The following is a 14854-nucleotide window of genomic DNA, read 5'->3' as shown; positions in this document are numbered from 1 at the left end:
ATTCCTGCTAAATCACAGAGATCTTCGCTATCTGAACACTTCTAGAACTGTAGGATCAAATAACTCTCATTCAATAACTGAAGGAAAGTAACAGGAGAGCTATCCAAAACACAAGCATTGGCACCACACGTAAATTATGAAAACTAAAGAATTTAGTGTTATAAGATCAGAATACCAGAAATCCAGATAGCTATATATTTGTCCAGCTGATACAAGACCCATAACCGAACTAGCTACGAAGCATTAGATCATGAAATGAGAAAAGCATGACAAAACTATCCAAATGGTTGTATGCAAGCCAGCCTGTTGAATCTACTCAATAGTTTTGCTCAAGTAAGATTTGTCATGATGTAAACTCTTCTGTTGCAGTTTGATTACAAAATTAGTACTTCACAACAATAACATCAGGTAAATACCTCAAAGACTGCCCAGCTTTAACATCTTTGTCAGAGAAAGTCTGAAGATTAGATTTTCTAATGGAATTCTACCAAGATCAATTCATCCTCAATGATCCTTACCTTCAAAACACCAAAAGAAATGCAATCCCTCTGTCTTGCAATTTGAGCACAGCACATTACAGTGACAAAAGGACAAAAACTGCTGCCCAGAGAGGTTGTGGAAACCCCATACCCAGACATATTCAATAAAGGCCAGGTTGATGGGGCCCTGAGCAACCTGATCTAGGGAATGGAACCCCTGCCCACGGCAGAAGGGGTTGAAACTAGATCTTAAAGGTCCCTTCCAACTCACACCATTCTACAGTTCCATGAAAAATAAAAAGGTCTGAAAAAGCAAATATAAACAAGCTTTCTTAGAGCAATTAATTTTAATTTAACTGGCAGCAGATGTGTGAGCAATGACAAACTAGATGTGGCACAGATCCAAACCCCCACTCCTGCCTTCAGTTCCACCCTTGAAACAGGGCACAGGGCAGGCAGCTCCTCTAGCCCATCCTTCACCACATGGCACAAGAAGAGCCAGCAGCAGGATACAGCCTCCCCTCACCTCCTCAGGTCTTTGGAGAAGTGGGGCCTGGGTGTATGGACCAGCTCACCACAGGCAGTCCAGAAGTTGCCATACAATTGTCACTTTTTATACCAAATTTTACTTCAATTCTAAGTCCAAATAATTTCTGTGCCTAACTTTTAAAAAAGGTTTGCTCCTAGACCACGGCTTCAACTACTCAGAAGAGACTAGGCTTAATGATAAAAGTGAATGGCTGGAGGCTCCTAAAGAGCCTGAAGCCCATCTAGAGGATTTTAAAAACATAACACAATAACATGAAAACATGTTAAAACATGAAAAGCTAAGGGTTTATAAGATATTATGGTACAGGGCATCAAGATCTTTCTGAATATCAGACAGTAGCCTGAGATTATTTTATACTACTTGTCTCCCTTAAATAACAGTACCTTCTCAGCACAGAAGGGGAAGGGTGATGTGCATGAACAAGCACACCTCTCCTGACAGCAGCTTCAGAGAAGCACTGCCTGGTCATGGTCTGGCCTTGCATCAGCCTTAGGTAGTAGTGGAAAAGGAAACAAGCAGGAAAAAGAGCAGCTTTGCCACTGGCCTCCTTGAAGATCAAAGGAAGCAAAAACCTCCACTCAGCGGTTCCCTAGTCATTTTGTTAACTAAGATTATTAAAAAAAAAAAAAAAAGGGGGAAAAAAAAAAGGAAAAGTCTTGAATGTTCCAAGCACTTCCAAGTTGTAAGATTATTAAAAAAAAAAAAAAAAAGGGGAAAAAAAAAGGAAAAGTCTTGAATGTTCCAAGCACTTCCAAGTTGCACAGGAGTAGAAAAACGGCCTTTGCTAAACACTGTCCTATTTAATACTACGTAAGGTGACATTAAAAGGCCATTTGCCCTTGCCATCACATCACATGTTTAAGGCAGTTTCTTCACCCGCCATAGCTCAGCCAGCACTGAAATTCCAGACACACTGCAAATCTGAAAGATTACATGTGTTCAGCTGACAATTCAGTGTCTTCATACTTTCAAAGCTACACAGGAGACAACAATCCCAGGTAGTGTGTTTGAGACTAATGGAGGCGAGAAGCATTTGCTTGGTTCTGTGACTGAACAGTTCCATTCAAGGACCGTTCTGTAAGAGTTGTCCTGATGCTGGCACTAAGGATAGCTTTCAAATAACTTCATACAACTATTTTAATAATCTTGACATTCTAATATTGGATATAATCTATGGGAGAGATCCCAAACAAATAATTACTCATTGAAACAATATTAATATTATATAAGGTATGTAATATTATATATTAAGATATTAAGATCATGTAACAACTGGTTTCAGCAATTTAATACTTTAGATATAAAAAAAAAAATTCCATAAAAACCTTCTCCCAACCAAGTCAACAAATGCTTTACTTGGGGCAATGAATTCTAACAAGAATTGGAAATACCATAAATAAGCAGTTTTTCAGACTGTATGCAAGCCCCCTGAAACTGAGAGATGCTGAGCCCCCATTTATCCCAGCCTCTCAAGTTAGCTGACAAGATGATGATGTTCACCTATCGAAAAAATTCTATGTAAATACACTATTTCAAAAAATGGCATCATAAAGATTTCCAGAGCTCCGATGCCATCACAGAGAAACACACAGATAAGGTAACAATACTCACAACTCCAAGACCAAAATATTCATTCTTACATCATACAGGCTGCCTTTCTGACTACGTGAACTGAAATCATACCATGTGGGAACTAGGGATCTAGCCACAATGACTTTGGACACTGAAATTAGTTAGGGCAGAACACCGTCCTTTGGAAGACACTAGCAGAGTTGAACAATAGAGGGTCTATCTTTAAATAATATGTAACAGTAATTATCCTGGACTTGGCCAGTGGTCCTCTGCTACAAATACATCTGTACTTTGCTGCTTCGAGCTTCCTTCAGGCCCTAGTTAACCTTTGCTCATAAAGCATGATATGTTCCAAAAATGCTTAATGGAAAAGCATATTGCAACCAGCCAACTGCACGTGTGAACCCAAACTCAAGGTTACTGAAACTGCATTTGTGAGGCAGCAGACACAGTCTTAAAACCACACTGGCCATTTTTACAGCAGACTGTATTCAATGTCTTACTAGAATAAAAAAAACTCCACACCCACAAACTACCAACCAAACAAAAAAACCCACAAAACCCAAGAAACACCACACCAAACATTTTTCTTCATATTTTAGTCCATGTTATTTACTCTATTTAGTTCATAAAACATGCAGTTTACTGTACTTCGTATTAACACCAGGCTTCTGTAGAGCACACTTATGTAACAAGCTTCCTTACCTTAAAACAAACAAACAAACCCCAACAACTATGACAGCAATAATGAGAGTGTGTAAATTAACAGCCAAAACCAGGCAATTAAGCACAGGCTTCTGTGATGAAAACTAGAAAACTAGAGGCACTCCAGGACTTTACGTTCACTGACAATTGTTCAGTAGACAATGCACAGCAGTTAGGTCAGTGGACAGGCCAGGTTACTAACTCCCAGTGCAGAAATTAAGGCAGTCTAAGTAGGAGTGTTTTGTCTCTTACAAAATTAAAACATGTGCTAGATGCATGCTTGGTCCTACATGACTACCATTATTTTGAATAATATTTAGTTTGAGAATTTCCTCTACGTGACCACCACAAAAAGTTATACTGAAGATCTATGTTGCTCTTGGGAGGTAACCCTACTAACACTCCTGTTCCACATCTAGAGCAACAACTATTGCCTTCAGCACAGCACCTTAACTCCCAGTATACTGACAAACAGCAACAATTCCTTCTTGGCAAATGTACTTTCTAACACCTTCTGCCAGAATTATATCTCTGATATGCCGATTTCCTTACTGAAGGTTCATGTGGCTCCTGGGTGCTGGACAAGCATGAATGAAATGATTTGTCACAAGATCTACTTTATTTGTAATCTCAAGTAGCTAAATAATTGCCATTTCTTAAGAAGCTTCACATACTTCCCTCATACAAAAAATTCCGTCCAAAAAAGCTAAACAACCATCTGTTGCCTTCTCTCCCTCCAAAACCATCACACTGGATTTCTCCATTGTCCTTGCCTGACTTCACAAAAATGCTCTGTCTACCTACATTAAAGTTTCAATAAAATTCCTAATATCAGGTAGTGAACCACAGAGGAAGTGAATCTTCTTCCAGCTACTCTATACTTTGCCAGACTCCCACAAATAACCCATTTTATGCTTTCCTCTAATAAGAGGCTTGCTTATTCCTTGCAGATTTAAAAGCAACAAAACATTAAAACTGACATGTATTTGTTGGCAATTCCCACTGTTAGGAATGATTGCATGGCATAATGCATCTAGAGGCCATAGGCCAGCCCGTACACAGATGTTGGTTTTGTTTGACTTGAAGTTCTCTATAACATATTATAAACTAGGGCTGTACAACACCATTTCAGATAAGCACCATTTACAATTCAGCTCTACCTTAAAATTGACAAAGTTTTAATTTGGCTGATCCTAGACCTTACAACTTAGATGTTCTATTCCCATATAGAGTTGCTGCAAACTGACATTTCCTGGACATCCACAGGTAGCTCAGGAAGCAAGAGCACCTCTGCTGCTGCCCTGCTCACTGGTTCTAGTTCTAGAAAGAACTGGAAGCAAATCTTATCGATGCAGCATTAACTGTTGCCCAGCACAGACACTGGTATCCACTCAGCTGAGAAGCTGGACACGACATCTGATTTGCTTCCATCATGACAGCTTCCTGCATTTTTACTTTTTTTTAAAGACAAGAATATAAAGAAAGCCCTAGGAAAGCTTCTCTTTTCTAGGCAAACAAACACCATTCCCTGAAGTCAACACTAACTTTTCAAAGACCTCTTTTTCCCTGAGTTTTAAAAACACACTTAGTTTCCTATCAGTTTACCCTACACATCTGAAGTTTTTATTAAAGTTTATCTAATAAATATGATACCCACTTCAATTACTAAAAATAATTTTAGTAAGAAAGCTCCACAAAATCATCAAGATTATGTTTCTCTTTTAAAATTAAACCACCAGAGTAATTTCCCTAAAGATTTATTTTATTAATATTTACTAAACCTATTAACTCTGTCTATTGAACTGTAGATTTTTTCTGTCAAGCCCTGGATAGAACTAGAAATCCCTTGAGAACCTGGTAGTATTAAACCTACTATAGACAGACCAATTAAGTTTTAATAACTTGAAAAGAAAGTACAAGTTTTCAAAAAGTCAGCCAGTTAAGTTGTGAGCCCATCCCCCCTTCCTTATGTTATTTACAGGTAAGTTGTGAAATTTCAATTCTATAATCCAGACAAGTATTACCTTACCAACCTGGATCTTACAATGCCCCTTAACCATTAATTGGCTTTATTCATCCACATTTTCCCAGAGTTCTACTAAACTCTATATCCAAAAGCACATGCTGTGCTGACCTTCCCCCTCTGCACCCCAAGAACACAGAATTCTTGAAACCAGACAACTTTGGTCACTATTAGCCATGTAAATGGTCCCCAGTTATACTGCAGAACCATCTTTCTACAAATAGCCATATCTTCTTATTTCATTGAACTCTGTACTCTAGCTACAAGAACTTGAATTAGTAACAGACACCAAATTCCTCAATCTTTCTAGCCAGAGGAAAGCTTCAATGTGGCTAGCTTGAAAATCCAAAGTACACCACAAGCACACATAGATACCACCAAAACTCAGCATAATGGAAGCTTCAGGAGGACATCTGAATCACTTCAGGTCTGACTAACACTCATTCCCAAACCTCTCCAAAAAACCATTATAGTCTAACACTTCAGAAATGTGATTTTTAGGCCCAGTTAGAACACAGGTTATGATAATTTAGGATTTGGGAATTAGCTGAAAATTCAAGATAGCCAAATCAAGTTTTGTCTCGAACACATGGAGAGGAGATTGCAAATACTATTTAAGATGTGTAGACGGTAAGCTAATTAGAAGACTTAGTAAATATGAAAGAGCAACACCAATCCTCTAACATAATCCTTTAACTATGCCAGTTAGACAACTAGAAACAGTGAGAAAATGCACCTTGACACATTTTTCAGTTAAACAAAAGCTTACCCCACTGTGACAAAGTTATGTAAAAACCTTAGTGATTCCTCTGATTGGTTCTACTCTATGCAGAAGGTTAAAAAGCAGAGGGAACACATACTTAGGTATTAAATTCATACAGCTGGAGAATTGCTTAATTCTAGTTTCTGACAGAACAATCAACCCAGAGAAATTCTGTGGGACACTTTCTAGCTTCCACCAGATGTAAAACATCTTTTTTTTCCTTAATTCCCCTGTGAAGGGAATTTATTCCTTTATGTGACTGATGAGAAGACTTGGAGTAATCAAGCTTCAATTACAAGAATGATTCTCTAATTATTACGAGAAAGGAAATAATCTTAAAAAAATTGTTTAACAAAGTAGTAGTAAGTCAGTATTATAGGGACCACAGATACCTGTATCTCTGTTTTCTGAATACATGATCAAGATATACCATGCCACCCTGAAGCAGTTACTCCACTGTCTTCGTTAACACTGCAGATGAATAAATCCGATTACTTTAGGCTGGCTCCACACCAAGAAAGGAAGACTGCTTATTCTTAAAACCCCCAGACAAACTTGCATGAACAAGGAACCCCTCCAATGAAAGCAAAAGACCAGATATGAAAGTATCTTGAAGACGAAAGGACTATTTAGTTCTTGCCCTTCAATACAAAAGACAAATTTGAATTCTTTCTACAGATGTGCAGTATTAGCCATGTCAATCAAGAGGATTAGTACCCGTAACTCATCTATACATCAGACACCAGCTTTGTCTTATTCCCCTAAAAACACACCATCATGCTTTAATATCAGAAAAAAAACTGCATTTCATGGGTAGTTTCTCATTTTAAAAAATCCATTTAACACTTGATTGCACATCCTTATGTTTCCATGGCCTCTTCTGCTTAATAAAAATAAGCACATCAGTACGCTGCAGAGAATCCCATCTTCAAAGCAAACAGATACTTCCCTCACCATCCAGCTGAAGCCATGCTTCTGCTGTTACCTACGCACCAGAAAATAGATCTGGATAATGCTCTGTGATCATCTATTGATATAAGCCTTCACATACGTGAAGATCATTAGCAATTTTAAGAGAAATAGTGTTCCCAGTCATTTTCCTCTAACATATGAGAACTCTTACAAACGAGACAGCAAATTTTAAATGGAATTCGGGGAACGCACACTCTTCCTTTCCATTTTTATGTAATATGATCTATTCTGTCCTATAGCACGGACTAGGCATCAGCCCCCATCTGCTAAATACCAGCTGCCTAAAATCGTCTCTTGTCAGAATGACCACTATCAAAACTTAAAATATGAAAGGAAAAGTAACTTTGAAAACAGTGTGTTTTGGTTTTTTAAAAGTGTTCCCCAGCCTTCTCACCCCACAATTTCCAGCTACAGAAAGAAGAGTTATTTGATAACCTTTTCTTAGCACTCCTAAGGGTCCTTGCATTCCTTCAGGTCCAAGTACCCCCACTTTCGTCCAAACCAACTATCACAGTGCCAGAAAACACTAACAGAAAAAACAGAGCCACAGATAAGGGAGAACAGTCATTAATGAATTGTGAAAAGCGAAAAGCAGGATGAAACAAAAATACCAGCTCAACTCATTCACCACTCACAGCTCAAACCTATTAGTATTACTTCCTGAAAAAATGGTAATCTAATACTTAAGTTACACAGTCCTGTGTGTACTTAAACCTACAGGTCTAGGTAACACCTATATTCTTTCATGTATAATTCTATACAGTACACTCAAATCAAAGCAGCTTTTCACATGAAGAGCTGTGTATTTTCCACATCCATACAAATAACTTTCTATGCAGATTAGCAAATACCTGGAGTTATGAAAGATCCTATTTGTTCCTCAAAAACAAACAAAAAAACCTAAATCCCCTCTACCTAATGTTTTTGAAGACTTAGCTGATTACTAGACTCTGTTCCTTATGTAACTACTTATTAGCCTGATGTCTATTTCTAGATTAAGAAAAACAGAAATTGGAGCAATAGTAAAAGCTTTGTACAATAGAAAATGTATTATGTCCCTAGTTTTCCTAATTAGCTTCCTTTGCAAATCCCCAGTGGTAGACAGAAGAGCTGATTACAATTCCAGGCTGAGTGGTAACTAGAGTAACTTTACTAGCCACAAGACACTAGAGAACTGTTGCAGATGCCCCTCTGAAGCGGAGCTGATGCTTGGCTCAAACTGAGCTTGCTCACATCGAGCAGTTTTCCAGAACACTAACTTTGTCTGAATGCATGTGGGCAGATGACAGCAGGGGAGATAAAAGCCCCCGCCTCCCCTCTAGTGCAACACACAAGATGTAACCTCCAAAGCACCTCCATGGCATTAGCAGTACCAGGCTTGTTCTTGTCTTCCCAGCAGTAGCTGCATACCTTATTACCTTTTAGTACAGCTGAAGCACACATGATACCAAGGTTTTGGAGCATTTGGAGTATTAGGTAACATTTTAGTCTGAAAAGCTGATAATACTTTTAGGCCCATTCTTTGGGAGTAATCAGCATGACATCACTGACAAGGCACAGACATCCCTTCTTCTGCAAGAGAATGAGGATCCCAAAAGCAACACTCCCTTAGTTTCTCAGAGCTTCACAGGCACTGTCTCCTGTAATTGTGCTCGAGTTTGAAACACAGATTTACATAAGAAACTCACATGGTGCATATGCTGAATAAATTCTGTAGGTGAAGGTAATACCTTTCTGTGGAAGCCATAATGCTATGCAAATCTTTCTGAGAAGTCTAGTACAGAGGACACTACTGGAACCATACTCTTTGCTCAAAGACAAATGTGCTGATAAACAATTATTTTTAATGGTCTTCTGCTCATGTTCTCTTCTTTTACACAGTTTGAGTTCTCAATGGTTATTAGAAAATGTTTTAGACAATAACCCAACAAAATCTGCTATTGCTAGCATATGGCTAAGTCCAGTGACCAGATCCATGATTCCCAGATAATATCACATCTACAGATGTATCAGTATTAAATACAATGAATAATGATGCCCGTTAAAGATCTCCTTAATATTTTTTAACTCTTAAGGAGTGTGGGAAGGAAATGTGCCCATTAAGAATGAAGATCATGAAAGTCGCTGGAAAAATCTAATATTCTCAAGGTTAATAGATCTTCCTTATAGAACCTTCATAGTAACGCTACCCTACAGAATAGCTAAAATAAACAACAAAATAACCAGTTGTCCTGGGTTGCAGTGTATTCTATTACTATCCTCATGAGCTGTTGAAACCAGGAGGGGCAGTGTTTCCTTGCCTCCTCCCTCCAGACTATCTTCTGCTTAATGGGCCCATCAATGCCTGGCCTCCTGACTCATCATGCTATTGTGAGATGCTCCACCCAGAAGGAGGAACCAAGCATCCCATCGTGGATATAATCTGAGATTCCGAACACCACAGACACCCTTTTCCATTGGATTCCCAGAGGACAGGAGCTACACAGCCACCACTGGACCTTCTGAGGAAGGGCAGAACCTTCTACAGGACCACGGCTTCAACAGAACCACACCCATCACTTCAGGAGGACTGCAGCCACCATCTTCTTGTTTTTTTTTTTTAATTTCCCTGTTAAATTGTTATTCTGACTTGGTGCCTCCCACTTGTTTGTTTTCAAACTAGTACACCAGTTTTCCAGGTCCCCACTGTTGGAATATAAAACACAATTGTATGTAAAGCTTCCCTGCAGATACTAAGGCTACTTGGGAAGTCAAAATGCTGACTACAGATGACAAATTACACTGTGAAGCTATGCTTGTTTTTTAAGAATACTACAAAATACCATGATGGCACAAACACGTACATCCCAACAGTGAAGCATGCAAAAGGTATACCTGAGCAAGTGGAAAAGCAAGGAAGGCCAGCTTCTGCTTACACTTTTAGTTGTATCTTTTCAACAGACTTTGCTGTTACTCACACATAGGTAAATAACCCTGGACAGTCACTCCTGCCACATGAGTTCTGCAGAACACACTCACAGTGTAACTCCTTTTACATCAACAGGATTACTTTACAGCAAAATACTATCCACAGGTTCAGAACTGGGTCCTTTCAGTGTTGTCCTTCCACTACTGTTAAATACAGTCCTATGTGATAAGCAACTGATACACTTCCCAGCTCTTCTTACTACAGGATTTATGGGGAGAAACACACTCAACATTCCTTGGTTGTAACATCACCTCTCTCATTAGAGGTTTTCCAGCCAGGAGCATTCTGGTCATCCAATTTCCCTTCTTCAGGTACCCTTCTCACTGCTCCCACAACTCAAAATTCTACACGATGCCAATGAAAGAAATTTTTCCAGGCTAAGAGCTGCACAATAAGACTTTATGGTGTTCCAATTTAATTAAACAGAAACTGAGCCCAAGAATTACACTCAAAGTAAATCTCATGCTCAAAATATTCTCATTTCAAAAAGCTTTATTAGGAAAAGAAAAAACAAGTGAGTACATGTATGCATGTGGTAAAGTCTGTAAGGAATAGACATTTGCAGATTATTATCCTAAGTTTCAAGAATTCAATTGAATCAAGCTAGGGATTAGTCTTTTCTATTCCCAGGAGTTCCCTGAAGAGAACAGAAGTGATTGATTTTTTCCCTGAAGTGCATGATTTAGAAAAAAATTTATCTCTCAAAACCAAGCAAAGACAGTTGTTCGATCACATCTCACCTGCTGCTGCATGCCAAGGAGCAGAAGTGGGAGGGAAAAGTCACACGGGGACTGCACAAAGGGGGGAGTGTATCAATATTTAAAAGCTCTAAGCTCAACTTGGATCTTGTAAAAACTCATTTTTAGTATTAATAGATTTCAAAGGTGGAATATATTAAATATAATGCTACAGAATTTCAGTGTGAGAACCTTTGATTTTAGGCTCAGTTGAACAGAAGTCAAAATTTCTGCTAGAGGTGCAACAGAAAATAAGTATTACTATGGAGATCTCATGCTGAAAAATTGGCAATAAATACTTAAAGACACCTTAGAATAAAAGAATTAGAGGCAATTGTTAACAAAACCTAAGTTCTATATTCAAACATATAAAATTCAACTCTACGTTTAAAATGGCAATAAGAGTACTTCAGAAAAAAACAACAGACTTACTTTAGACTGAAAGCAAGACTGATGCAATGCAAAGAATTTTTGATGAACCAGTTCAGAAGCTCCACAAGTTTGTACTCATGTTTTAGAAAAACATAGGCTATCTGAGCTAAACCATCAGTCACCTTCAATATTCATGATGTATCATGTGATAACATTTTCTTTACTTAAAAGAGCAGCAACTATATATCAAAACAAGTTCCTTTTCTGATATGCCATGGTTCTCCATTTCCTTTTTTTCTTTTTTTTTCATAGAATCATAGAAGAGTAAGAGTTGGAAGGGACCTTAAAGATCATCTAACTTCAACCCCCCTGACATAGGCAGGGGCACCTTCCGCTTGACCAGGCTGCTCAAAGCCCCATCCAGCCTAGGTCTTGAACACCTCCAGGGATAGGGAGCCTGCAGCACTCCAGGTCAGGTCTCATGAGAGCAGAGTAGAGGGGAAGAACCACCTTCCTCAAGTTGCTGGCTGTGATTCTTTGGATGCAGCCCAGGATGCCTTTGGCTTTCTAGGCTGTGAGTGCACATTGCTGGGTCATATGGAGCTTTTTGTCCAAACAACCCCAAGTCTTTTTCCTCAGGGCTGCTCTCAATCCATTCTCCTCCCAGCCTGGACTTGTGCTTGAGACCACCCCAACCCAAGTTCAGCACCTTGCCTTTGGCCTTTTTGAACTTCAGGAAGTTCACACAGGCCCACCTCTCAAGCCCATCCAGATCCCTCTGGATGGGATCCCTCTGGATGGCATGCCTTCCCTCCAGTGTGTTGACTGCACCACACAGCTTGATACTCAGCTTGGTGTCTTTGGCAAACATGCTGGGGGTGCAACAACATGTTCCACTAAAGCTAAGAGCTTCCACTAGTTTTTATGTTTACTGATAAATTTCCAATACTGTTCACAGCTGGATTCTGTAACCAAAGTTTTCTACACACAAAGTTATTGGAATCACATCAAGGCGACTGGAAAATAACACTAAGCCAGTGAAAACTTTGCCACAACAGTATTACCCTCTTCAACCAGATTTGCAGATATCCAGTAACTCCTCTGATACTCCAAGATGCAGGCTTTGCATCTCCCATCCAGTCAAGCTGCCAATTCTGAATGCAAATGTCAGATGCTGCCTATTATAGGTACTTTCATTTGTCCTACAAATACCTCTAATAGAAATCAGATATTGAAGTGATATCCAATACTGATATGGACATTGAAACACACAAAATGGAATGATGTCTCCTGGGAAGATCTGTGTATAAATATATGATTTTTCTATTTAATTTTTGCATAGATATGAGGAGCATGGCAACCATTTGCAGAAAAATTCTGATTTTAGGTCTCAAAAGTTACAGTACATAGACAAGCTCACAATGCAGGTGTGGTTAGAGCTGTTCCATGCAATACTGAAGATAGAAAAAAACAAAAAACAAGTTTTCTTCAAACACATTACTCCTGTATCTATACCTTAACTCTTAACTATCTTCCCGATGGCATGCTGCAGATTTTTGCAGTTTGCAGCAGAATCAAACCCATGGACCTAAGAAGTTGCTTGTTCTGAGACTTCAGTTTGATTTGTACAGTTTGTGACTGAAGACCTCTGGAGTACACTTTACACAACACACCTGTGTTTTAGCATGAATTGTTCATTTTGCTACCCCTAGGGGTAAGCAAGAGAAATTCAATGTGAAAGCTTGACAACTTTCCATCTTGTTAGCAACACCCCCTTCTGCCAAGAATTACATCAGAATTTGCTTACTTACATCTAGCGAATCTTCATTGACCAGGATGAGAGACATACTCTGTGAAATGAGTCTGCAAGAGTACCCTGCAAGAGGGGGAAAAAAAGACAATAAAACACAAGGATTTAATTTTTGGAAGACTATCTAAGGTTCAGCTCAACCTTAAGATAAGCATCTGTAAGTCAAATGACAATTCACTTTTGGAGCAATTACTCCAGTCAGGCAGACTGCTGGAAATGGTGTACAGGACACACTCCAACACGACAGATTTACTAGGAACACAGGTGGCATTCTATCTGCATTTTCAAATACGTCACTTGAGATGTTTTAATTAAAGAAAACACTGTGTGAACTAGATGCAGTAAATATAGCCTGTAGCCCTACAGCAATTTTTTTTCTTTTTTTAAGTCTACATGAAGGCAGGTTTGCCTTCAGCACCTTACAGGAACAGATCTGAATGCACAGTTGCATCTGTGCCAGATGACTGGAAGTGCACACATGTGTTCAGTTGATGCTACTCAGTTCCCTTAACCCACACAAAGCTTACATGAGCATTTTTCACTCCTGAGTACTCACTGTGGAAGGTCTTGAGTTTCATCAAGTAGTACAAATCAATGACATTCACAGAGCCCCTACCAACTCCTCCTATAGGCACAAGGCAATTGGACTAGATTATTCTTAGTGTGGGACTGGGACGTGAAAGAATGAGAGTGACCATAGTCTGGAGCAGCACCCAGAAAGCAGTTCTGTACATTTCCCAGGACACCAAAATTCAAAACAAAAACTCTCAAGACACAAAAAAACTCTTATTTTTATGACCGTTTAAGCATTTACAGAATAAACAGCTTAATTCTGCTCAAATTAATGGCAAGAGACAAATGCAAACTCGGATCAGGCTGACCCCACTACATTGTCCAAAAGCTCATGCAAGTTCACTTGGGATTGGCATAGATCATGTAAGCTTCATAAAATAGCAGAGAATTAGTTTATTTGAAGCACACACCTTTTATTGCTCATCTAAGTTACATAGGAAAAGGAAATTCAATAAAATTATTTTTTATTTCTAATGTGTTTTTGTATAGAAATTAATTACAGCAAGTTTAAGAAATTGTTACCAAATAAATTGGGATCTTGGGAAGTCTCTTACTTTTCTTAAACAGAGACTAGAGGCTATTGCAGTATAAGAGTAATGTCCCAGTGAAGAACCACTGCAAGGCTGCCACTGCATCAAAAGATGAACAGCACAGTCACTGTAAAAAGATGATATCTTACAACAGCAAGAGAACAACTGAGGCATGAAATCATCTGTGGGATTCTTGGTTCCTTAGAAAGGCCATACTGGGTCATCAATTGCAATGCAAATAATGTCCTCAGGCTACAGAGTTTTTATAATTGGGCTAGTTTTGTAGGTATAATCCAGGGTTAACATGTCTGCATGACTTCTGTCAAGAAAGTAAATCCCTCTTGTTCCTTTGTGGAAGACATGCTTGTATCATAGCCAAGCACTCTCAGGCAGCAGGTTTGATTACCTGCAGAAGTTTAGTTTCTCCTCCATTTTCACAGCTGTGTGGACTATGAACATAAAGTGCAACCTTTAATTTCTGCTTCAGAGAACAATACAGAATGACTATGAACTCACACCTGTTAGGAAAGGGACAAAATATATTCTAATGACATGCAGCCTATAACATGAAAGCTTTCCAGACAGCCTCTGATTCTGCCTGTGAATGAGTCTTAGGTGGTAGTATAGAACTGAGAAGCAAACCTCCAACAGTCATAGACAAAACATTGAATTTTCTCTCAAGTCAGTTTGCCATTTTTAAAAGTTAGTTCCAGGCTGAAAAAAAACTTCCTTATTTTGACTGAGAAAAAGAGAATATTACAAATTTAAGTACTTCCCACCATAACAGGGTTATTCTTTCC

General features: G+C 38.8%; 1 protein-coding gene across 4 annotated transcripts in view; it reads right to left on the bottom strand.

Annotated features, from left to right (window-relative positions):
- The window catches only part of ATP8A2 (ATPase phospholipid transporting 8A2), a 295003-nt gene that overhangs the window by 210442 nt on the left and 69707 nt on the right, over positions 1-14854 (bottom strand). For all 4 annotated transcript variants that reach the window (XM_017731391.1, XM_017731389.1, XM_017731390.1 and 1 more), the window contains one exon: positions 12953-13017. In XM_017731391.1, coding sequence (XP_017586880.1) covers positions 12953-13017 — 65 coding nt within the window. The remainder of the gene's footprint in view (positions 1-12952; positions 13018-14854) is intronic.

This window comes from Corvus brachyrhynchos, unplaced genomic scaffold (genome assembly GCF_000691975.1).
Source record: "Corvus brachyrhynchos isolate BGI_N302 unplaced genomic scaffold, ASM69197v1 scaffold103, whole genome shotgun sequence".
Lineage (NCBI taxonomy): Eukaryota > Metazoa > Chordata > Aves > Passeriformes > Corvidae > Corvus > Corvus brachyrhynchos.
Note: the sequence above shows the minus strand (reverse complement) of the source record. Positions and strands in the feature narration are given on the sequence as shown.